This window comes from Numida meleagris, chromosome 6, assembly GCF_002078875.1.
Source record: "Numida meleagris isolate 19003 breed g44 Domestic line chromosome 6, NumMel1.0, whole genome shotgun sequence".
NCBI lineage: Eukaryota > Metazoa > Chordata > Aves > Galliformes > Numididae > Numida > Numida meleagris.
Genome location: NC_034414.1, coordinates 14434107 through 14460339, shown reverse-complemented (window position 1 = coordinate 14460339; position 26233 = coordinate 14434107). Strand labels below are relative to the sequence as shown.

The window sequence follows — 26233 nt, the reverse complement described above, 5'->3', positions numbered from 1 at the left end:
AATACTGCATGCAGTTCTGGGGCCCCCAATGCAAGAAGGATGTGGAGTTGCTGGAGAGGATCCAGAGAAGGGCCAGGAAGATCAGAGAGCAGGAGCACCTCCCCTACAGTGATAGGCTGAGAGAGCAGGGGCTCTTCAGCCTGGAGAAGAGAAGGCTGCGAGGGGACCTTATAGAAGCCTTCCAGTACCTGATGGGAGCCTACAGGAAAGCTGGGGGGGGGGACTTTTTATAAGGGCATGTAGTGACAGGATAATGGGAAATGGCTTTAAAATGGAACAGGGTAGATTTACACTAGATATTCAGAAGAAAATCTTTACTGTGAGGGTGGTGAGACACTGGAACAGGTTGCCCAGAGAGGTTGTGGATGCTCACTCCCTGGAGGCATTTAAGGCCAGGCTGGATGGGGCTTTGTGCAACCTGCTCTGGTGGGAGGTGTCCCAGCCTATAGTTGGGGGTTGGAACTAAACGATCTTAAGGATTCATTCCAATCAAACCATTCTGATTCTATGATTATTGAAATGAGTATCTTGCTATGTTGTAGCTTGAGATTCTTCTTCCTTATTCATTTTTTCACACAAAACCAACGATTTTTCCTGCTATAGTATCTAACGTGAAGTATCTCCGTTCCAGAACACCTGTCTATACTATGTATGCTTCACTGATCCAGACAACTGATTGATCAAGAGGTACCTAAAAACTGTTTTATATTTTATTTCAATGTATATTTTCCTCGGTCATCTGCAGCATTCACCATAAAGAAGGCTCAGTTTCAAATCCATATTTGGGAACAGCTCTATTAATATAACAACGACTCACAACGCAAGTTCCAGTGAAATCTCATATTTAGAAACACTGAGTTTATAACACTTTCACCATATAAGGCCTAAAGTTTAAATCTTTATGCGTACATTAATGAAAAAAGTGCTTCGACTACTTTTGCCTGCATGTACATGCAAAAAGAAGTTCTGAGGAAAACACATGAGGACAAAAACACATTCAGGACAAAGGCTACCAGAACGGCCAGAGGAGTTGAGGACAACTTACAAAAGCAATACCCACAACGCTTGTAAAAGCAGCCCCATTCCTGAAGGCGATCATGTATGCCATTGACTCAGTACTGCAATGCAAGAAGAATAGCTCCTGACTTCAGCAAGTGGAAGAGCAAACTCTACAGACGAGAGCACAAGCTTAGGCTGACCAAGAACACAGAAGGATCCCCTCAAGGCAGCGGTGTTGGTGTGATATTTTGGCTCACCTTTTTTGACACCATGCAGCCTTTTAAAGAAGACTCACCAAAAACATATTCCCGATTCAACAAAAACTGAAGTGGTTAGTCCACATTTTTGGCCTTAGGCTGACAGAATGTTTGCTGCGCTTTCCAAGGATAACAGTCTGTATTACTACCCTTAGATTTTTCCCTTTTTAAAGGGTAGAAACAGTGGTAATTTGGGAGGACTGTAAGACAATTCAAACAGCTGCTTCTCCTCAGATAAGATATTTGGGTGTTCATACTACTTCTATCTGTCAGATGAGCTATTTTAACAGGCTTTCACAAACTGCTTGTCACATCCTTTAATACTGTTTTTCCTGCAGTTGCAGTGATGCTTAATAAAAAATCTTCTGAAGTACACTTACTATGTCCTTATTTCTACATATTTGGACAAAAGAAATACAAGATTTTTTTTTCCTCACCAGCTTGTTTTGCATCACTACAAGAAGGGAGCATATAAGAAAAATAAATTCTTTTTCAATTTCAGTAGCTGGCTCAAAATCAAGAGTCATTAGTTTACATCAGTGGCTCAGAGCAGAGGAAACAGATCTTGGGGCCAACAATATTTTATCAGTCAGCTGAACACCATTAATGAGTACATTACTCCTAAATATTTTTTCCCTGTCCAACTCAAATTTGTTTCAAGGCACCAGTTATTTCTGACATTGATTATGCAAGTAATCACCTTCAAGAAGACAGAGGCCTGAGATAATGCATTTATCTCCATGGGTCCATTCCCACCTGATTTTTTTGGAAGCAAGACTCAGTATTTTCAGAAGGAGCCAGGACAGCACTGGGCAAGGTGGGGGGAGATGCCAGGCTATGCGACTTCTCTGTTTGATCCTGATATCACAAGCTAAATGCAAGTTTCCCAGAAAGTTGAGCAAGCGGTCCTCAGCAGCACTGGCACTGAAGCTGGCTGCAAACACAGCATTTCACACCTTCATGGAATCACAGAACTGCTAGGGTTGGAAGGGATCTCAAGAATCAAAGTTCCAACCCCCCTGCCACAGGCAGGGCCACCAACCTCTAAATCTGGTACTAGACGAGGTTGCCCAGGGCCCCATCCAACCTGGCCTTCAACACCTCCAGGGACAGAGCATACATAGCCTCTCTAGGCAGCCTATGCCAGCACCTCACCACTCTCTCTGTAAAGCACTTCCCCCAACATCCAATCTAAACTTTCCCTCCTTGAGCTTAAAACCATTCCTCCTTGTTCTATCACTGTCCACCCTCGTAGAAAGTTGATTCCCCTCCTTTTTATAATTCCCTTTTCAATACTTGAAGGCTGCAATGAGGTTTCCTCACAGCCTTCTCTTCTCCAGGCTGAAAAAGCCCAGCACCCTCAGCCTGTCTTCATAAGGGAGGTGCTCCTGTCCCCTGATCATCTTTGTGGCCCTCCTCTGGGCCCTCTCCAGCTTTCCCCTCTACCAGCCTTCCTCACCACCAGATTTCTGAATGCATAACTATTAAAAGTGTACACCTTTACTGCAACAGATGCAGTTTTCACACAACCCTTTTATCTCAGGGACTGAGATTCTCCAATCACCCATCCATTTGGTTGCCTCATCCAAAATACGAGCATCGTATCTCCCAGGAACTAGGAGAAACTCAAATCTGGTCACATTTAATAGAGTAGAACTAAATACACAACTTTTATGCTTTAACACTATTAAACATATACTGTAATATTACCTTGTCTGATTCACAGTACGCAAGGGAAATTCATTCTTGACCATTCTGATTACTTCGAATTAGTCTCATTTGGCTGTACCAACTACCTGCTTTTTTCTTCTTTCAGAAACAGGAGCCAGCAGCCCTCATGTGCTACATTGTGAACAGTAATCCCACTACAACCACGTTCCTGCTATGTGCAGCTATCTGTTGCAGCAGTAGCTTGTATTTGTCCTGCAGCATTCCAAACCACTGAGCTCCTGTCGCCTGGTGTGACCTGTGCGACAGGGTGCTGCTCCACCTGGCAAGAAGAACATGCTGTTCCAAACAAAAACCCTAAAGATCAAAACAAGCCTTTCTGCTGACATGCCAAAAGTTGAGGCTGAACAGGAAAACATATTTGAACTTTTTTCCACTGCCTCGCATTATTAAACTATCTAGGCAAGAGATAAACATAAAAGGAATTTCTTTAATTAGAGAAATTCACTCCTCAGCATCTGCTGTTTAATAGAGCAGAGCACATCAGCATGTTAGAATCAGATAATATTGGAGCATCCCACAAACTCACAGTTGAAGTTTCTTTTTCATGCAAACATTTGGGTGCCACTGGTTTTTACTCGCTGTAATACAACACTTCCAGTTATAGGATTGCCATAAAACATAATGGCAGGTATGCACCGGGCCACAACAAGTGAAATTCCTTAAGATGATTATGCAGCATCCTGCAAGTTAGAACAAGGTGCAAAACAGATGCACAGGGTGATCTTGCACAATTTAATTCCAGTAAGTTTTATACCATGCATGCATTTGTTTTTAATAAGCCTCAAATCAGTCGAAGACTGTGCTTCCCATGTGCAACTAAAACCTAAAAAAACACCCTCCTTTAGCATAATTATCAACAACTCAATTTTGCATTTCATGCATTTCAGAAATACTTCTTAACTGATTCTCTAAATTCAGATAATCTCTCAGAGGGTCAAAAACCTCTGCCAAAACAAAATAATAAGAAAACATCAACACTAATGTCTTCTTAACCTCTATCTACTACAAACTCAGTCCTACAGAGAGAAATAGGCTCATCTTACAGCTTATAACCAAATCCTGCAGGATAGCAACTTTTAATTAGGTCTGATTTTGCATGCAGTCAAAGTAGTGGAACTTCTTATTACAGTTAAAAAAAGGTAAGGACTGCTAGATAGAAAATATTAGTACCTAGGCTACCGTAAAAAAAACTTAACATTTGCTTCTATTTTCTTAAAAAATCAAATTTAAGCATATAAAGGACTGTTGCTTTGCCAACCTAAGCGGCCTTCTGCAAGCTAGTGCAGGTAAAATCAGCACAGACTAGCTGGCCACCACCAGCAAACAATTCTAATCTGATCCGCTTGCACGCCTGTCCCTCTCTCTTGTGCAGAGGCTGCCAAACAACAGTGCAACAGGTTCCTAGTTTCAGGACACCAGGTACTTGTGTGCTGACCTCTATCCTGGACTTCAGAATACACCACGGCTTCTTGAGGATGAAGCGCTAAGCCAATTGCACCACGAAGCATTTATCACCATGCTTACTCATTACAGATGGTTTAAAGCAGTAGAGGAAAATGACACTCCAGGACTAACAACTTTCTTCATTTGCCAAGTCACCACCAAGCACTAACAAACAGTTAACACAGCGACGTGGAACTGCAAGTCCTCTTCAGCTCTGGTATGTTGTGCTGAAGAATAAAACCTACATCATCTCAAGACATGCAGTGCATCTGCATAAGTAAAGTCAAGTGCAATTATCTAAAAAAAGTGTTTTCACCTTAAAAGCCTCTGGCTTTAATTCTTAGAAAAGTTTATTTACACGAGAAATATCTAGTTATGCTCTTTACAAGAATGGCACATTCTCTGTAATTGATTTAACAGCAATCAGAGAGAAAATTGTAAGTTTTAAACAAAACTCGTATGGTTATCTCAGAGTAATTTTAAGTACTCAAAACTACTTGTACGGATTTTTAGGCTAACTAGATTTAAAGTCACCTCTATTCCCTATCAAGAAAGCATCACATTTTGAGTATCATCCTTATATCAAAATCACGGGCTACTTGCTGACAAACACTTCAAATAATTACTGTCATCTCTTCAGGAACCACACAGTTCCTAATGCTTTGGTGGCTCTACCGAGCCAGAGCTACTTCCTCTGTGGGATGAGATGCACCTCATTTTCACACAGGCAGCTCCAGCCCTCCCCCACCAAACACAGACACCTCAACAGCACATCTAACAAAATGCTAAAGAACACAAGCTAAATTAGCTGCACGTTTCATCTGTGGTGATCCTCTTATTTTTGAAACAGAACGCTTGGTTGTAATTTCACAAACCCTATTGCTAGAAGGAAAATGAAGGCTTCCGTATTTGTGCAGTTTTAGCCATGAAGATTCAAAAGAGGATGCAAACTCCCTTACCCGATCAGCGTGTATGAACCATTCCTCTTGAGCCTCATATTCGCAGATAAGAATCTTATGAAAAAATCCAGACTGAGGAGGTTTGTCCTTTGCTAGAGCAGAATGCAGGCACCTGTTTGGTGGCTATGCTTTTTGCTAATCAGGGGATCTCTTTCCTGTTTCTGAGTCACCAGCAAGGAACAATGAGAAACTGCCAGTGGAGCCAATTAGCAGGAAGCCAGAGGAAGCTGCCCGCAGCCCTGCGAGAGGCTGGAGGTGTAAAACAGCCCCAGCACACCCCCCACAGCATCTCTGATCCCACTGACAAAAAGCAGCACAAAATCAGAAAACGGCTTTTTTTTTTTTTTTAAATACAAAGTACCGTAACCACACCCTGCTTTTGCAAGAATAAACCCTGTAGAAAACCGTTTTATTGGTGAGCTGCTTTTCTTCTAATCAGTCTGAAAGCTGCTTCAGATAAACGCCCTCCTTCTCATGAGCCCTGCTGTGGCTATCACTCAGGTATTCATCACTACCCTCACTTTTTTTTTTGTCCCCAATCTAATATCAAATTGGAAGCTACACTTGTGGAAAGGGACACACCATTTGGAGTTAAAGGCTTCCTCGCCTTGCAGAAAGTTAGAACCAGGCAGCTCTGAAGCCAATCAAAACTGCAGAGACCCCTAGCAGCTCAGTCCTAGGAATGTTGCCCCCCAGAGATGACAGCTCATGCTGCCTGCCATCAGGCTTCTCTGCTTCCTTTCCTGTCCACGCCACTATTCCCTGACAGTTGTGAGCCTGAACACCTGGACCAGAGCAATGGATCTACCACACAGAACAAAAAGTACTACAGATAATCACTGATCATTTGCTGCGAGCAAACCAACATCTACCCAAGTAATCGCATGAAAAGCTCTTTTAAAATTGATCTTAAAACAACTGTGGTCTATATACTCTAGGATAGCAGAAGAACTGCATGCTAGCCAAATGTATCAATTCAATATTTACTACCTCAGCAGGGGGAAGCAATGGGAAGGGTCCCACAGAACTCCAGCCTGAGTACAATGTCACTATTTTAACAGCCCAAATGACTAAAGATACTATGCTTATAAAATCAGATTTTTCAACCCGGTACTGTTTTTGTGTTGTCCTTTCAGATTTCTCATTTGAAAGTTTAACAGTTAAAAAAGGCAGCCTAAAAAGAAGGCAAATTGATTTCTTTCTAGGTGCTGGAGGCAAGTATATTGAACTATACCCAATAGGGGGACTGATCAGAACACAAAGGCTGAAAGAAAACAAGGTTACAAGGGATTACAGGCTGAAGAAATCAATAGTGTCATACTGTTGCTAAAAGGGGAATGAGTCTGAGCTGTACAAGTATGTTAATTCTTCCAGATATAAAATAGTTCTAAGCATTTATCAGGCCTCATCTGGAGTATTGTGTCCGACCCTCCACACCCCTAGGTGAAGGCAGATGTAGAATTAGCTGAAGTCCAGGGGGCACCAAGGTGAAGATTTATCCACCTCAAAGATGAGAAAACAGAGAGGAAAAACAACATAATGTCTCCCAAGAATGAAAAACTGCCATAAAGAGAAAGGAAACAAAATGTTCTTCCTGCTCTGTGCATAACACAGGGACTTGAATTAAGCAAGAAATAAAACAGGTTAGCATTGCACATTTTGTTTGTTTTCTCAGTACAGGAACAGATATAGAACCTTGATTATTGCAGGCCCCAGAGATGATCTGGCTCCAGAGCTGGAGATTAACTAGTGACCTTTATGGGCCTCATCCAACTCTGGCTTTCTATGATTTGCTCCCATTACAGAATGAAAACTGCTGTGTAGCCACATGAGCTCGAGCCAGGCAGACTACAGTATGCTTCTGATCTTTTCCCCCCAAATACTGTCCAGAACTGCAAAGAGATGCAATATGTTACCACAGTGGTAGCAGCACTCTGCTTTTACTATACATCATGAAAAAGAATTACACCTCCTGCTCTCAGCCATCAGCTTTGAAGAGATCCTGCCCACGTGCTGTTGGCACTGGGACCTGATCCTTCATGTTGTGTGGCCAGGTCTCGCTGTCCCTCAGCAGCCAAGTAAGGTTCAGTGTGGCTGAAGAGCTCAAAGTCCGGTGCCTGCAGGTACCACCTGCCAGTGCAGGATGAAACAGATGTACTGAGAAGCTTAGCAAGAAAACTGTGATGGTTTCATTAATAATTTGGAGAAATAATACCATCATAATTAATAAATTAAAAAGTTTACGTAAAAATCTTTTCTAAATTACAAGCAAACTTATAAGTCAACCCAAAATTTAAAGTCAGTTTTTTTTCTTAGAAGCAAAAAACTCTAAGGAAAACCTTCTCATAGGTGGTCTTAAACCCAAACTCAAAGCAAATCTGGTATGTCTTCAGTTTTAATTGAACTCAAGCACTGAAAAGATGAAGCATATATGGCACTGGTTTTTGGATACACACTGATTTGCATTGGAAGTACACTCGCACTACAGAATGCAGGAGTTACCGTGAGGTGCTATCAGTGACTACTACTTAATCTCAGCTCAGGTCTATTGTAAACTGCAGGATCACAGCTTTCTTAATTAAAGAATGACTTCTCCTCAGCTTTCTTTTTTTAAGCTCCCGTCTGGATGCAAAAAGCAAATGATGAAGACGCTGATTTTATGAGCATTTTGGTTTTTTCCTGGCTACTTCATTTCTTAAAAATAAGTTTCAGCATTCCATTGCTGCAAGCAGCTGCTGCTTTTTCCAAACTGCTTCTACCCAAACATATCAATGCTTTTTTTTCCTTTTTCACTCCCTCATGCTCTTTCAGGGATTACAGCAGCACAAGGGTATGCGTTCTTTAACATCTCCATCTGAAAACTATTATAGGAAACCAGCAACTAAATATAAATTGTCCAATCAGAGCCTGAGCCAGCCACATTGATGCTGGGATCTCAAAATGCTATCATGGACAAAAGCACTTATGACAGAAACACAGCAAAAGTGTACTTGCCAACACACTGCTGCAGAAACAAATCCCTGCCTCAGAGAGGTTTTCTGGAGAAACTTATTTTGTTAACAAAGATGAAAAATACCCTTATTTCAAGTTAACATAAAAACAAGGACAATAATCTTGCTGAAATCAGCAACTCTATGGTGAAGCAATATGCTGCACGCAGTTTCCTACAGTACTTTCAATTAGTTGCGTCTAAATACTCTTCTCCTCTCTCTTTAAATGCACACATTCCAGAGAGCATGCACAAGCTGAATCATCACTACTGTGGTGAAAACATATGGCAGGAGGGAAAATCTTTACATCTCTAACAAGTCCCTTCTAACAAACAAAACATTCTGACAGCCCACTTCTCTTTTACTTCTCTCCCCGAGCAGCATCTATAAACTTTACCACGGGTTATTTGTTCCCAGGCTAAACATTCATCCCATTACTACTCTGCTTCTGAGGGGAATTTCTACAGGACCATTTGGCCCAGTTGTTCTGGAAGTTAGCTCAAGTACAGTTCTTTAGGTAGAGAAATTAGTATGGATGATTTACTGCGTTCAGCCGTCTCCCAGCCACTTACTACTTTGAAAACAGCATTAAAAGATCTCTGTTTCAACTACTATAAAAAAATCTCCATTTAGTAAGGAAATGTACGTGCCAAATAAAAAGCTGGGTACAGAAAAGAATAGCTAGCCTTCTACTACTTGGAAAGCAATACATTATGCTCAGACCTTAATTATTCATCAGGGAATGTTCTGCATATGAATGAAACATCTCTCTACATCTAAAAAAACACTCACTAGTAACCTCAGTTCTGCACATCTGGTCAGAAAAGAGAGGAGACAGTATGCCCACATGTACCCTATTTCCTCAAGGCATGATTTTTTCCACAGGTGTTAAATTTCCTTGTACAGCATGGACTGTTACTTTGTACATGCATCTTTGACCCATCCCATTCAACGTTTCTGAAAAATTGTATCAGGATTTGGAACACAGCCCTCCACTGATTAGACTAACTTACTCCATCTCTTGCAGAAAAGACCTACCAACCTCATGTTGTCTTCTACCGTCTTGCATCATAACTTGCACCTAAGGACAGGCCAAGTTAATTTTCTGAGATAATCAGTGAAACGTGGAATTGTTAGAAGAAACAGGTTTGAGTCTACATTTCTGGCCTGATTATATACTCACAACACTCCATTATTTTATATATCATAGAGGGAACAAACAGCTTGCTTTACTTAACTGCTTAGCAAATTCATGGTTACTTCAAATACTAATACTAGAGAAAGAAGCAAATATCAAGCAAATATCAACTGATGTTGAATAGACAATGAAGAAGGAAGCAACCTTTGCTAAGAGAAGAGGAAAGTTGACTCAGAGAGTTCGAAATAAACATTTTACCGAAGTTCTGTTAACTAATTCTACACATGCAGATAGTGCTGCCTCAGCTCAAGAAAGCATTTCTTTGCCAAAGCTGCTAAGAAATCCCATTTCAGTAGGGGGTTTTGATTTAGTATTGAATAAGAAACCCTGTGTGTGAATAGTACAACGGTCAACATACAAACAAAAGCCACATTACATTCCCTGTATACAAAAAGCCATAAAGTAAATTGAAAACATCTCAAGAGGAGATAATATATATTAGAATACAACAGCCAGTCCTGATTTAAGGGAAAGATGACAGCAGCACTGAAAGGGTTATTGCAAGCCCTTCATAATAAGCCAAACAGGACAGTGCCAGAGAAAGTTAGAGAGCTGAAATAACAGAAAAGCAATCCGCCTGGAAACGGAAAAGGGTGGGTGAGCAGTCTCTACCGGACAAGGGCAAAAGCCAGGGTTTGTAAATTTAGAAAAAAATACACACCCACACAAAACTTCTCAAGTAAGAGCATGAAAAAAGGCATTTTACAAGGCTTTTATATAAATTTTGCCTCATCATTCTTAATGGACATCTGCCCATGGCTTAACACAGGAAAGAACAAGCTTTCAGTGTGTGCCAAACTGTCTGAAACTCAAGTCCTTGGCACGCTGCCTGCTCTGATCCCCCACTTCGGGCAGTTTCCTGGAGGAAGGTTTGGAGCAAGTGAACATGGACAGATCTCCCTTTAAAAGGGCTGCCCAAAAGAATTCATGTCATGCACATTTGGTACCAAGCTACACAGTGTTTAATCACATTGTTTTAAACTTCTTTTTAATTATATGTAGTTTTAAAAATTGAAGCAGCTAGATAAATTTTAATCCATTTCTGCGGAAATGGATTAAAACGTAAAGAGAGCTCCTTACAGAACATTAACATAAAATACAGTGGTGATATAGATTTTTGAGTAAGAGGTAAAAGTTGCCCTGCATTGTGCAGACAGGCACGGAGATCAGCCACATGGATAACAGCTATTTATATGACTGTGGCAGACGGCCATAAAGCATGAAGACCCCCATTCAGATCAGGCCCCAGAATGCTGTCCATCCCAAAGGAAGGCTCATGAGGCAAAATAAATAGTGAGAGAAGATTGATGTTCTTGGCAAAAGCAGCAAGCAGGTAATTTAGAGCAGGCACTGCCCCTTCAATCCAAGAACAGGAAACAACTCACCAAAATGCCACACCCAACAAGTCCCAGTCGGTATAAAAATCTCTGCTGCAGAATTTAGCTAATGACACAATCCAGGAGAACTCTGCAAGTACCACAGAGGGAGGACAGAAGAAAAATTTCTGAGAAAGAGACCTTAGCTAAAATTAACTACACCAGATCAGACACAGATGAATCCCTGAAGCCTATAAACCAAGCAGAAAGAAAAGGTACAAAGTTTTTTTTACTGCATATCTTACCTCTTTTGGCCTTTTTGTTTGTTTTAGCTAAGTGGACCCTCATTAAGCTGCTAAAATTTGCAAGCAACTTATCTACTAAAAGTAAGTTCAAAACTAGATTGCTTTTGTTACTAATGAAACATATTCAAATACAGAAAGCTGTTATTTTTAATATAGAGATCCTTTAACTAAGGACGGAAAATCTTTGAAGAACAAACAAAAATAAGAGTGATCAGAAAATACAATCAAGTAATAAGGACACGGTTTAGAGAGAATACAGCACTGTATGCTCAGGCACTAAAATATGAAATAGTCAAAGCATCAAGCCCTTACTCTCACAGTCTCATTTTACATTGGATTATGAGCTTGCTCTTGCACATCCTTCCCCAGTATCCTCAAGGATTCATTCATCTCTTCTATTACTGTCCTTGCCACTTTGTGGACCAGCAGTGCTCTAGAACGGTCCTTTCATGCTACAGCAAAGAAAACTCACAGAATTTGCAAGTGCAGGCTGTGCAGCGATTTTTTGAAGAAAATTGTTTACGTAAGTTTAACATTTAGGTCTGCAAAATGTGAGAAATATGCCAGCAACCAGGTTGCTTTTCTGCAGTCCCTAGTTCAGATGTGACAGAAATATCTGGCAAAAATGTTTGCTTGGGATAGGAAATACTCTCTTCAATTCAGTATCATATACCTTGCTAAACTACAACTAAATGGTACACAACATTCAGTTAGGCGTACAAAAGATTTCAGCATTTGAGCTCCACCAATTACCAAAGACAACAGCTGTACTGCTATACATTTTATCTGTAATAAGTAAACACTCTGAAAGGAAGGTACTTCTACCAGCACCAGCTGGATATCAGTCACATTATCACCACTGAAGTCTCAGTCTCAGCTGCTGCTCAAGTGAATCCAACAGCCTAGCTCTTGTTTGTTCTTATGCACAAACCTCCAATAAACTAATTTAAACCTGAAAGCACCTAAAGTGTTACTTTGCAACTCGCACACAATTTGTGTCTTCCTCAGCGGGGAAAAAAAGTTCTCAAGCACAAATCCAAGCGATGAACACTTCTGAAACCACTGAATATATCTAGTCCTGACCAAAAGGGATTATGCGTTCTCCTCATAAAGAGGGAATGGGGTTTGTGAGTAGTGGGAAGGAGGGCACAGGCCACCAAAGATTAACAACAAAATCTGTAAATCCAAACACATATTACAGGAGACAACTATTACCAGGGGCTTTATACTAATCTATCAGTTGCTGAGTGGTATGAGAAGTGGAAAATTGGACATTTTGGGAATAAATTCTGATCATAAAGATCTCATACAAAGATCACCCTGCCTACATTATTAGTGTTCTTTATCAGACATACTTTATATGATATACTTTCAGAGTGAAGAGAGTTAATGGGCTATCTCAAAACAAACAAAAGCAACTTTATTTCTGCCGATCATTCTGTATTTCCAAATAATTGCATATACTGAAACAGCTTCTCTAAGTGCATAGTGAAAAATACTTAGTGTGACAACAGAAGGCAGCAACATAAATCATTTAAACACCATGTTTTTAGGCAATTCTAACAAAGCCCTGACCAAACCAGACTTCAGTGATGTTACTCATACTTTCATGAAATCTTACCTGTTCCATAAAAGTCCTTGCAGACATTTGCATAACCCTAGCCACTCATCCATCAATAAAAGATGACCCCAGCCAAGTCAGAACCTGTACCTTAGGAACCAAGGATATCTGAACGTTAACTAACATCTATACAGCACTTGAGAAATTCACATAGCTATTCAGGAAAAAAAAAAAGAAAAGGGGTTGAATCTCTGTTACTCAAGCCCTATCACTGATTGTTACAGACATCAAATGGGAAAAAAATCCAGGACGAAAGGGCTATATAGAGCAAATAAAATTAAATAGTTTGGAAATGGAATCAAAATCTCGTTGTTTCTGTCTTTCTCCATTACCGAGGACAAAACACACAGAGTACCATCTGTACTATGAGTTTTCATTGTATTAGTTAAGGCACAGCAGCAAATGCTAAGAACAGCTCCACTAAGAAGAGAACATCGGAGCTGCAACTTCAGATGACCTGAAATTCTAAATGCTTCACTCTCTAACACGTGTGTTAGGACTCCGAATGAAGAATCTGTTGCATCTACCCAATTAGCTCATGTCTAACCATGAGCTGACTCATCTTCAAGGCAAAGTCAGATCTCAAGGGTAGGTCATCTTACCCAAAATTTCAGTGAAAGGAGGTCTTCAGCTTTGGTATCACAGTTTCCTAAAGTGTAAACCACCAATAGCTAAACTTCGGGAACCACTCTGACAGCCAGAAATTGAAAAGACACAATGTCCTGGGTTTTATTACCTGAAGTGATTCATGTAAAGGCAAGCAGCCAATGAAAGAAAAACATAATTCAGAAGTCCTCAGCTCCCAACTGAAACCTCACTGCTTAGGCCCCATATCTTTCAAAATACCTCTTACATGAGGGAAGCTACATTTCAGTTCTGAACAACTGCCCTTCTCTCCCTCGTCTGTGCACACGCATATACTTTCCTTAAAGATTTTACTAAGCAAAGAGCTTAGCTCTCAAAGCAAAATCATAGATTCATCACCAGATTCTTACTTTCTACCGTACCATTCTCAAAGCAGAAAATAAAAAATCATACCGTCACCACTAAATTTTACCCAAGCTTTGTAAAATTGCTGCCTGGTCACATTTCTGGTTTTATAGACTGCGACTGAAAAATAGCTTGCCTAGTTCAGGGGATGGGGAAACCTATAATCCATAGCAATCTCTCACTCCTCACTTACGTAACACATCCCAGCCCTTTGTGCATCTTATGTCCTATAAGTGCCTAGCTTAGAAAGCAGATCTTACATGCCTTTAAAGATACACTACGACCATACACTGCTTTTATGTGATCTGGGTGAAACAGAACTGAAAATCACAGAGGCTGGGATCTTACTTTCAAGATGAGAACCAGTACCTGCACAAGCAGTTCCAGCCCTACTCATAGGCTTTTAACTTGCACCCTGGGGATTTAACCTAAAACATGGATTTATAAAGCATGCTGTTTAGGGTCACAAGAACACAGTTCATAATTTAGCAAACTATTTGCATTTCAATTTGTAACGTAGCAGAAAAAGAATTAATTCCAAAGCTAATCAGTAAGCCTACTTACTCTAACCGGAATTTCTTGACATGATCAAAAAAGGGCAATAGAAAGCCTGGACAGCAAAGTGAAAAGAAGTAAGAGAAGAAAAATTATCCTTACATGTTATTCTGAGACATCTAACACTTACCAAGTGCTTTCTATTATTATTATTTGTTTGGCTTGGATTTTTAATTTGATTAATGTAACTTAATTAAAGTTATTAAGCTATAGTAATAAGCAGTCTTGTCTACAGCGCTGACAACAGGATGCAAGCAAAAACTGCACTAATTAGCAAATGATTTTGAAAAGGTCAATTATCTCATCATTAACTATGCCATTTACATCTCTGCTACGTGGAATATTCTCCAATTTTAGACAGTGAAACAGATAAAAATGGATTAAATTGCTAGGGGCCACAGAGCACAGTGTGTTATTGAGTAAGAGTTTAACTAAATAGCAGCTTGAGTAGTTCCGAATGGGCCTCTTCCACACTGTGCCCTTGTCCAGATGTTTGAAGAGAAAAAGCATCCCCCAAAAATATAGAACAAGGAAAAAAGTAAAAGAAAAACACTGAGAACAGAAGAAAACAACTCCCCCAAAAGTGCCCCTCCAGAAACAAAAGCAACCTGACAAAAGATCTCAATATCAAATATCCAGAAAAACCAACAACCTGAAACCTCAGAAACTTTCCCAAAAACGTCTCCCTCCAAAAAATAAAAAAAATCCCCATCCCTAAAAAAATTATAAAAATAACAAAACATAAACCACTCCAAAATAAGAACAACACAACACAAAAACAAAATGAAAAGCATACAAACAAAGTTATGTTGGTGGGGTTTTTTTGCTTGGTTTTTTTTTGTTTTTTTTTTGGGGGGGGGAATGTGGGGCTGTCAGTGTTCTTGGGGGGGGGGGTTATTTTGGGTACCATTCATTGGGGGATCTGAGAAAGTATTTTAGTTACTCTGGATTTTTTGTTTTGTTTTGTTTTGTGGGCTCTTTGTCCTTTTTTGTTTGGGGAGAGTGGTTTTTTTCCTTAGGCAGGCAGTTTTTATTTGTTCCTATGTATTTGGGGTCTTTTGGGGGGGATGGGGAGTTTTTGAGGCAGTTGAGTTCAGAGATTTTTTTGTCTTTTCATTTTTCGAGGGGAATTAGAAGCTTTTTTTGTGGGAGGTGGAAGGTTGCACATTTTTTGTTTTGGGGGCTTTTGGTTTTTTGGGAGTTGTGGTTTTGGGGGGTTGGATTTTTAAGTGTTTTTTGGGAGAGGGGTTGGGGTTTTTACTTGGGCCTTTTTTGGGGTGGTTTGATAGAGGGTTTGTTTTCGGGGGTTGGAGGTTTGTTTGGGGAGGCTAGTGAGGAATTGGTGGGTTTTTCCATGTCGGGTTTCTTTTTTTCTTTTTGGTTTTGGGGGGTTTGCTTTGTTTTTTTTTTTTGTTGTTGTTTTGTTTTGTTTTTTTTGGTTTGGTTTGGTTTTTTTTGCAGCAGTAGGAAGGGATGCCATTCAAAGGGACCTGGACAGGATTGAAAAGTGGGCCCAGGAGAATTGCATGAGGTTCAACGAGGCCAAGTGCAAGGTGCTGCACTTGGGTCAGGGCAATCCCAGGTGTGTATACAGATTGCAAGAAGAACTCATTGAGAGCAGCCCTGCTGAGATGACAGAAGAAAAGCTTAACATGGGCCAACAGTGTGCATTTGCAGCCAACTGTAACCTGTGCTGCATCAAACAGGGCTTGGCCAGCAGTGAAAGGGAGGTAACTGTCCTCTCTTCTGCCCTCATGAGGCCCCATCTGCAATACTGCATCTAGGCCTGGAGCCCCCAGCACAAAAAGGATGTGGAGCTGTTGAAATGGGTCCAGAGGGCAATGAGGATGCTTGGAGGGCTGGAGCACCTCCCCATGAAGAAAAGTTGAGGGAGCTGTGCAAGCGACCTCATTGTGGCCTTCTAGTACTTGAAGGGAGATGGAGACTGATTTTTCATCTGTTTGAGAGTGTCAGGACAAAAGGGAACAGTTTTAAATTAAAAGAGGACTTTTAGGTTAGATGTTAGAATAAATTCTTTACTGATGAGGTGAGGTGCTGGCACAGGCAGCCCAGACAAGCTGTGGATGCGTCATCCCTCGAGGTGCTCAAGGCCAGGTTGGATAGGACCTTGAGCACTCTAATCTACTGTTTGGCAACCCCGCCCACGGCAGGGGGTTGGAACTAGGTAGTCTGCAAGATCCCTTCCAACTTAAGCCATTCTGTGATTCTATGAATGTAAGATAAAACTTCGCTCTGAAAAGTGAAAGCTAGAAAGAGTATTACTATACATTTGCTTTTAGCCTTTAAAAACATACCCTGCCATACTTCCTTCAAGTGGTGAAAAATTGAGGTTCTTTAGCTATCTGACAGTCATTACCAGAGCACTAGCCAGCTCTCATCCTATACCAGACATAACAGTTCTCAGAAGGTTTTGTTACAGGGTGACAGCACTTCGTTCTCCTCATACATCACACTTACACAGCAACATATGCTGAAGAATTTGAGTAAAGTTTGCCTTATCTCTACTTCTGAAGTTACAAATGCCAAATAAACGTTTATAGAAACACCTATGGAACAACACAAATGCAGGGACAGAGTCCTTCCCCACTCCTCTCCAAAAGGGCAATACTAGATATTCACAGCCACATTAAGGACAAGGACACTGGTTAATACGGATAATCATTTTTGACTATGTTATTGACCAAGATTACTCCAAGTTTACATACAAGGTTTTCTCCACACACACACACTAAAAACCAGCCTAATTTAAAGGTCATCATTTCTTCCTCATCCACTCCCAGAGCACACATCTGGCATAATCTCACAAAATAGAATTGCTACCCTTATCTGTAGTCACCGAGCAGCAATCCTGCTTATCACAGGGAATCCATGACAAAGAGACAGTCTGTGCTATGGGTCAGCCCAAAGCATGAATGTGCAGTGAGGAAAGCACATGCATGTATTTCTGCATGACTCTTAATACAAAATTCCATCCTTAACTGCAACTAGTTCAACAAAATGCCACAATTTTGCTCCGCAGAATCTGTTACAATTTTCATGAACTACATGAAGGCAAACACTCGAAAAGTGACTGCAGTAAGTTTTGGCTAAGCACATTAGAAACAATTAAGTATTACAATCTCTTTAAACTACACTTTGCGCTATATAGAGTGAGGGACAAAGAGATTCAGTTTAAAATAACTTTTCCATATTTTTTCTCATGACAGAAAAGTGAAAACCACAGTCAAACTCAATAAGCTCCTCGAGGAGTCAGGATATTTTTAAAGCCTAACTCAAAATTATACTAAAACCACTTCCATGCTCTTTCCTTGGATCCAAAGAAAGATTTGCCCTGTCATATTGCGCTTTGCTCCAATTATATGCACTGCAAGTCAGAAAGGTTACTGCTACAGGATTTACAGCCATCTAAAATCCTCACATTTACAGGAACATCAGGGAAAAAAAAAAAGATTCACAATGGGAAAAAGAAAGACTTTCAGCAAACAATCAGTGATTATTCTCATTTAAATACCAAGGAATTTTTGGAATTTCTTTTCTGGCAAGCTGCTACTCTCAAAGTACTAATAAAATTCATGAAAAAGTTTGGAAGGTAACTTTAAAGGGGGTGTCACATGCTTTTTTACCTATAAATCCACCTTACTGCTATTCAGCCCTAAAAGACCATATCAGATAATAAGCCGCTAGAAAACATGTTATCTACTATTTATTTAAACACATCTTGCTCTTGAGAAAAATGTGTAAATTAGTATTTCATTTTGCAGCATCACACAGCTATGTTCACAATCATTTAACAAGCACAGATAACCCACACTTCTCTTCCCCCAGCTATAAATTTGAATGGTAACTGTATGCAATGCCGGTGAAATAATTTACAGTCCTCACTGATACACTGTAAGTGATGATGTATCAAGTCATTTAGAGGGTAAGGAAAGCAAGACAAATTTGCCAGCAATAAAGATGTTGCTATGGACAGATCTGCCTTTTCCATTTCTAGACACTCATAGTATTTACAGGATTCTGTGACTTGGAGTTACTGATCAACATGTAAATCAGAACCCCTAGACTGAGATTTCTGTCAGTTAGATATCTGGTCTCATAGCTACCAGGAAACTGCATTAAAGCATTGAGCTAAGAGACTAATTTACTGAACAATTACAGTGAGGAATCTAAAAGTTTCTGTCGTTTTACTGAAACAATCCTCATTCCAAGCCTGCGCCTTATGTTCTTACATATCATGCCCTCATTCAGTTTCTATCAAGCCATAAACAAGTCACAGTGATCTTGCTGAGAAGTATGCCATCACATCTACCAATAAAATAATTGCTCTGAAAATCCGGAAAATTTTCTTAAACCAAAAACATTTTCTGTTACTGCTCAGCTAAGCAAGCCAGTGTATGCTGCTTCTTAATGCACACCCCACTTGCAAGATCAGGAATAAGAGATGTACCACCACCTTCATGTGGAACATTCATTTAAGAATACTCTTCAGAATCCTTAACTGGAAGAAAGTAGCTCTGTTTTTCCAAAACTAGCTTTCTCAAGAATCACTACCTTGGTCTTCTAAGAGCCAGTTACTTCTATTTCTTAGAGGATAATGAATGACCCAGAAATCTTGTGTAGAGCTGTTTACTGCGCACATTGAAAAAGCCTACTAGTAGGACAGAGTTGTTTCGCGATCACTTTCTTTGAAATATCTTAAGTAATGAAAACTTATGTAAGTGTAATACTTACTGATCAGTCCACGAAACAAAACTATTCAACATCACCTGGATCATTACCCTTAAAAATGCATAACAGGTGATGCAAAAAATTCACTACAAGATTCCTCTCGATGTGTAAGAGGTTCTTATAGGAAGAAAAGATAGCCAATGCGATTAGCTGACATGTCCACTCCAAGAGGATTACGAAGACCATGCTATGTTCATAACCCAGAATGGACATGTATTGTTCTCCAGTACTTATCACAGTTATTAAAGAACACAAAAGGAATAAAACATCCCCCTACTCACTGGCTGTACTACATGAGAAAAACCACTGAGGGCAGCATAGTCTGCTCATAACATCACCTGATTTGACCACAACAGGCCACGCCAAACACCGTGCTGCAGTAACAGCTTTGTGGCAACTAACGTATTGCTGCAGCAAGATTAAACCTGAGAAACTGGTAACTTTCTATGAACAGTTTTTAGTCTTAAAACTCCTGGTACGCCGAAGGCTACAAATTGAAGCACCCCTCCCTACCAGGGAAGGGAAACCCAAATCACTCAGATCGACTTTGTAGTAAACAACTGAAATGCTCTCACACACACAAAGCACTAAATTGAGAGCGGGCTTAGGCCTTGGAGGAAAGTCTGAGCACCTCTGAGTATAGCACAGAGGCTTTCCTCATCTGCCTCCCATCCTTACCACTGTGACCCACAGAGCAGCAATGCAGCAGCTCCCCTCCTCCAACCTTTGTATGTCTCAGACACTTCCTGTCTCCACTGGCAATTATTTTCAGCCCTCAAGATTCCTTTCTATACGTTCCAGGAACCCTCTAGCCATCCTCTGTCCAGATGGCAGACTTCAGATGAAGGGAACCGGGTCTTGGAGAGTCTTTTCTTGGCCTGCTTCTCAGCAGCCTGCTGGAACTTAGAGGCAGGCTGAGTCTTGCACAGACAAGGCTCTGTTGCACTGCAAAAACCCTTCAATCCCTCTCTAGAATTCCCCTCAATGCCCTCTTTGTCTCCAAACAAGTTTGTCTTAAACCTTTTAGCAGGCTCTGCTTTCCAGGGCATGCTTTACACAATCTACTCCCTACAAAGCTGTGGAAAGCCAATAAAAGGGTAATGGAAGGAGGTCTTAAACAACACTATAATGGACAACCAGAGCCTCAGTCTTAACTACATACAAAGCAGATGCTATTCTGACAAGCAAATGGAGGGGGGAAAAAAGGTAGGTGATAGGTTTCTGTCCTCTTGATCCCTCGTCATCTGCAACAGATGCTCTGAAAAGTAACAGAAACAGAGTAGTTTACATAATCACATACAGTGTGGACCATCATCCTGCAGTTGAACTGTTTTCAAGCCATGACTGTCCCGGACAGAACTTCAGCAAGACCCAATTAGGGGAGGAGTAGGAAGGGAAAAAAGAGAAAGTGCAACAGGACAGACATTTCCCAGTATTAAGCAGAGCCTTAGAAATCCAGCATTTCAAAGGAATTGACAAGAACAGCAAACTGATGGGAAAACTATGCAAAACATGGTCTTGTCCTTTGAATGCTCATTTAAAAAAGAGGCACCTTCCACTGCAGAAAAATCAATAAAATCTAGAGGCATTATGTACTGCAGTGCCACTATCGCATTTGTTTTTCCTCAGGCATTGACTACGTTTCAAAAGCAATGGTAAGTCTAAAGAACAAAAGTTGCACTAAAAAAATGTTATGTTGATCATAACATAGTAAGACGGTATCTTCATTCTCATTTTAACCAAAAAATCATCCAAGAATATCATGAAGAAAGTTTATCACTTCTTTATGGGATTTTTTATCCCATCTTTATGGGATGATTACAGTCATCAGTTGTAGCTGATGAACTGGTTTTAAGCTCTTGTTTTCTTCCTCCCTTTTTTAGTTTCTCAACCAATTAAAAAAAAGTGAAGTGTCTTCAGAAATGTTTTCTGTTTCCATTTAATTTTAAACATCCACAACCAATGGCTGGCTACTACTGAAACGTCACCTAATTTTATGAACTGAAAATTTGATAAGAGAAATTATGGTGTTTAAAATTGAAATCTGTTACAGACTGCCTATAAACCTTAGTTACTAAGGAGCTAGCTAATAAAACAGATGGAGTGAGCCAGGTACAAAAATCACAGAAAATTAAGTCCATCAGCTACAGAGTCATCCAACATTAGCAGAGTAAATCACATCATTATGATTTGAGACACCCACTCCCATACCACAGGGAAGATGGACTCTTTTCTAAAGTCAATGACTTACTAACCAGACACTCAGATTAAAGACAGAGACTTATGAGTGCGGTTCAGAGAGGGTAAAACAACAGAAATCTAGCAAGTACTGGGCAAGAGGTTTTGCTTCTGCTCTGACAATGTGCCATCTGGTAATGCCCTTGGTTCTGAGCTTTCATGCTGACCTTTCACTGGCTGGCTCTCTATGCAGCAGTTGTCTGAAAAAGTCGAAGATTATGAGAGAAATCAATGACAAGAGATGAAAATCTTTTCAAAACTTTAGCGATTAGTCAGATTTTGAAAAAAAGCTAGAAAGAATACAGACTGTACCTATATATAGAAGGCCAAGGGAGCAAAATTACAGGGGGTGCAAAGGGCAAAAAGACAGTGACTGCAGTAATACCTGAAGAGACACAATCGTATCAGGATACATTAACAGAAAAACAGAATAATACAAATGTAAACGTATTATGATCAATACAGATGATGATTGCTTTATCTGTTAAATTCTATGCACAGCTGCTTTTAAAGTAGTAGGAAAGTCCACATACTAGATCAAGCAATTATATCTAGGTTGTATTAGAATTAGGGGCAAGCGAATAGCCAAATAGTTTTACAGCAACTATTCCTGGCACAGTAGCAAAGACAGGAGTTTGCTGCACTAAAACTTAAGCATTACTTCCACATACCTGCATTGGGTTCAGGTTTTACAGCTAAGATCAGCCTAGCAATGGGTGTTCCCACTTAATGGGTAAAGGGCAGTCTTGCAACACAGCCAAGATTTATCTTTGCATTCAGTGCACATAACTCCAAGAGCAGCTGTCACTGGCCAGAACAAGGGAATACAGGAGCAGGAACAAAAGTTAAGTTTATATTATTACTCTCCCAGTTTTATGAGAATCTAAGTCGACCAGCAGCATGAAAAATAATGCAATTTTGTAACGTGTTGATGTGACGTCATGTCGTGTAGCGTCATGTCTTGTCATGTCATGCCTTGTCATGTGATCACATGTGATGACATGTGATGTCACGTGATAACAAGTGATGACACGTGAGTCCATGTAATGACATATGAAGACATGTGATGTCATGTCACGTGTCTTTTCACGTGTTGATGTGTCGTGTCGTGTCATGTCATGTTGTGTCATGTCTTCTCACGTGATGTCACGTGATGTCACATGATGACAAGTGATTTCATGTGATGACATGTGATGACACATGACGCCATGTCACTTGTTTTGTCACATGTAGACGAGTCATGTCGTATCACGTCTTGTTGTGTCACATCTTGTTGTGTCATGTGTTGTCTCGTGATGACATGTGACGACATGTGATGACATGTCACGTGTTTTCTCACAGGTTGGTGTTTCATGTCATGTCACGTGTTGACGTGTCAAGTCATGTCACGTCATGTGTAGTCACATGACGCCATGTGATGACATGTAATGACGTGATGTCATATCACGTGTTTTGTCACGTCTTGACGTGTTGTGTCGTGTCATGACATGCGTCACGACATGTGATGCCATACGTCGCAACATGAGACGCCATGTCGCGACATGTGATGCCATGTGATCACATATGATATCACGTCATGTGCTTTGTCACGTGTTGACATGTCATTTCCTGTCACGTCTTGTTGTGTTGTGTTCTCACATGATGTCTCATGATGATATGTGATGACATGTCACATGTTTAGTCATGCCTCGACGTGCCGTGTCGTGTCACATCATGTCGCGACATGTGACGACAAATAGCACATGTGATGACATGTGTCATGACACGTGACGACATACGGCATGACATGTGGTGACACGTGACAACATATAACGACATACAACGCGACATATGATGACATGTGATGACACAAGACGACATAAGTTGCAAAAAGCAATGACAAAAGACTACAAGACGTGATGACATGTGATGACAAATGTCATGACATGTGATGACATGTTGCGTCACCTGACGTTACATGTTACGTGTTATTAGTCACGTGTCATCACATGTAGTCACGTGTCATCACGTGTCGTGACGTGTCATCACGTGTCACGACACGTGTCGTCACATGTCGGGACACATGTCATCATGGGTCATCACATGTCATCTCGTGTCATCACGTGTCACATCACGTATCATCACATGTCATCTCATGTCGGCACCGGTCGTCACGTTGCATCACATGTCATTACATTCAATCACGTGTCAAAACGTGTAGGCATGTATAGCGATACATGTCGGAACGTGTCATCACGTGTCATCACGTGTCATCACCTGTCATCCGATGTCATGATATCTATCATAACATGACACGACATGTCACCACATGTCACGACATGTCACCACACGTTGTGACATGTCATCACATGTCATGACATGTCATCACAAGTCACGACATGTCCTTACATTTCACGACTTGCCCTCACATGTCACGACATACGTCATCACATGTCACGACATGTCATCACATGTCACGTCATGTCACCACGTGTCACAAAATATGTCAACCTATGTCACGACATACCATCACAAGTCACTACATGTCAACACATGTAATGACATATATCATCACATGTCACATGTCATCAAATGTCACAACATGTCATCACATGTCAAGACATGTCATCATATGTCACGACATATGTCAACCCATGTCACGACATGTCATCACATGTCACAGGTCACATTTCACGACATATGTCAACCCATGTCACGACATGTCATCCCATGTCATGACATGTCATCACATGCCACGACATGTCAACACATGTCACGACATATGACATCACATGTCACGACATGGCATCACGTCACGTCTTCACATGTCACGACATATGTCATCACATGTCACGACATATGTCATCACATGTCACGACATATGTCATCACATGTCATGACATGTCAACACATGTCATGACATGTCATCACATGTCACGGCATATGTCATCACACGTCACGACATGTCATCACATGTCACGACATGTCACGACATGTCACCACATGTCATCACATAAGTCATCCCATGTCACGACATCTCATGCCATGTCACGACACATGTCATCCTATGTCACGACATATGTCATCACATGTCACAACATATGGCATCACACGTCATGACATATATCATCACGTCACGACACATGTCATGCCATGTCACCACATGTCATCACATGTCACGACATGTCATTCCATGTCACATGTCACGACATATGTCATCACATGTCCCGACATGTCACCACATGACACGACATGTCATCACACGTCACGACATATGTCATCACACGTCATGACATGTCATCACATGACATGACATGACATCCCATGTCAAGACATGTCATCCCATGTCACGACATATGTCATCCCATATGACAACATATGTCATCACGTGCCATCACATGTCGTCACGTGTCGTCACGTGTCATGACACGTGTCATCACATGTAGTCATGTGTTGTGTCACATGTTGGCACGTGTCGTGATACACGTCGTCATGTGTCATCACATGTCATCACGTGTTGTAAAAGGTCATCTCGTCACATGTCATCTCGTGTCGTCATATGTTGTCACATGTCACAACACGTGTCATCACGTGTTGTCACGTGACGTGTGACATGTTGTCACGTGTCACGACAAGTGTCGTCACATGTCGTCAAATGTCGTCATCCGACGCGTCACGTGTCATAACGAGTCGTCTCATGTCGTGATGTGTCAACACGTCATCATAGGTCAGCACGTATCGCGTCACAAGTCGTCGCATGTCGTCACGTGTCGTCACGTGTCGTCACGTGTCATCACATGTCACATGTCGTCACGTGTTGCGACACGTGTTGTCACATGTCGTCACGTGTCGTGTCACATGTTGGCACGTGTCGCGACACGCGTCGTCATGTGTCATCACATGTCATCACGTTTCGCGACACGTGTCATCATGTGTCGTGTCACATGTTGGCATGTGTCGTGACACGTGCCGTCACGTGCTGTCATGTGTCGTCACGTGTCACGACACGTGTCGCCACGTGTTGTCACATGTCATCATGTGTCGTCACATGTTGTCACGTGTTGTCACATGTCATCGCGTGTCGCGACACGTGTCGTCACGTCATCACGTCTCGAGTCACGTGTCCTCACGTGTCGCGACACGTGTCGTCACGTGTTGTCATGTGTCCTCACGTGTCGCAACACGTGTCGAAACGTCGTCACATGTCATCAAATGTCGCGACACATGTCACGTGTCGTCACGTGTCATGACGTGTCAGCACGTCATCATGTCATCACGTGTCGCATTACATGCCGTCACGTGTCATCACGTGTCGGCATGTAGCGTCATGTGTTGTCACATGTCGTCACGTGTCGTCACTTGTCATCACGTGTCGTGACACGTGTCGCCACATGTCATATGTCATCAAATGTCACGTCACATGTCATGTGTCGTCATATGTCGTCACGTGTTGTAACGTGTCGTGTCGTCACATGTCGTCTCTTGTCGTCATATGCCGTCACGTGTTGTCACGTGTCGAGACACATATCGGCACGTGTCACGACATGTGTCGTCACGTTTCATCACATGTCATCACATGTCGTAACGTGTCGTGTCATCACATGCCGTCTCATGTCGTCATATGTCGTCATGTGTCGCGACACGTGTCGTCACGTGTCGTCACGTGTCGTCATGTGACATCACGTGTCATCACGTGTTGTCACGAGTCACGACACGTGTCGTCACATGTCGTCACGTGTCGTGTTACATGTCATCATCTGAAGCGTCATATGTCAACACGTGTCATCACGTGTCGTCACATGTCGTGTCACCTGTCATCACATGACGTCACATGTTGCCACGTGTTGTCACATGTCATCACGTGTCGTGACGTGTGTCGTCACGTGTCGTCACGTGTCGTCAC

At 41.3% G+C, this 26233-nt stretch overlaps 1 protein-coding gene across 2 annotated transcripts in view; it reads right to left on the bottom strand.

The window, feature by feature from the left end:
- The window catches only part of MOB2 (MOB kinase activator 2), a 131275-nt gene that overhangs the window by 50440 nt on the left and 54602 nt on the right, over positions 1-26233 (bottom strand). Inside the window, exon 1 of one of the 2 annotated variants that reach the window (XM_021403456.1) lies at positions 5390-5511. The exons of the other annotated variant lie outside the window; for it this stretch is intronic. Coding sequence (XP_021259131.1) covers positions 5390-5427 — 38 coding nt within the window. The 5' untranslated portion in view covers positions 5428-5511. Of the gene's footprint in view, positions 1-5389; positions 5512-26233 lie in introns of those variants that run through there. 2 annotated transcript variants of the gene reach the window in all.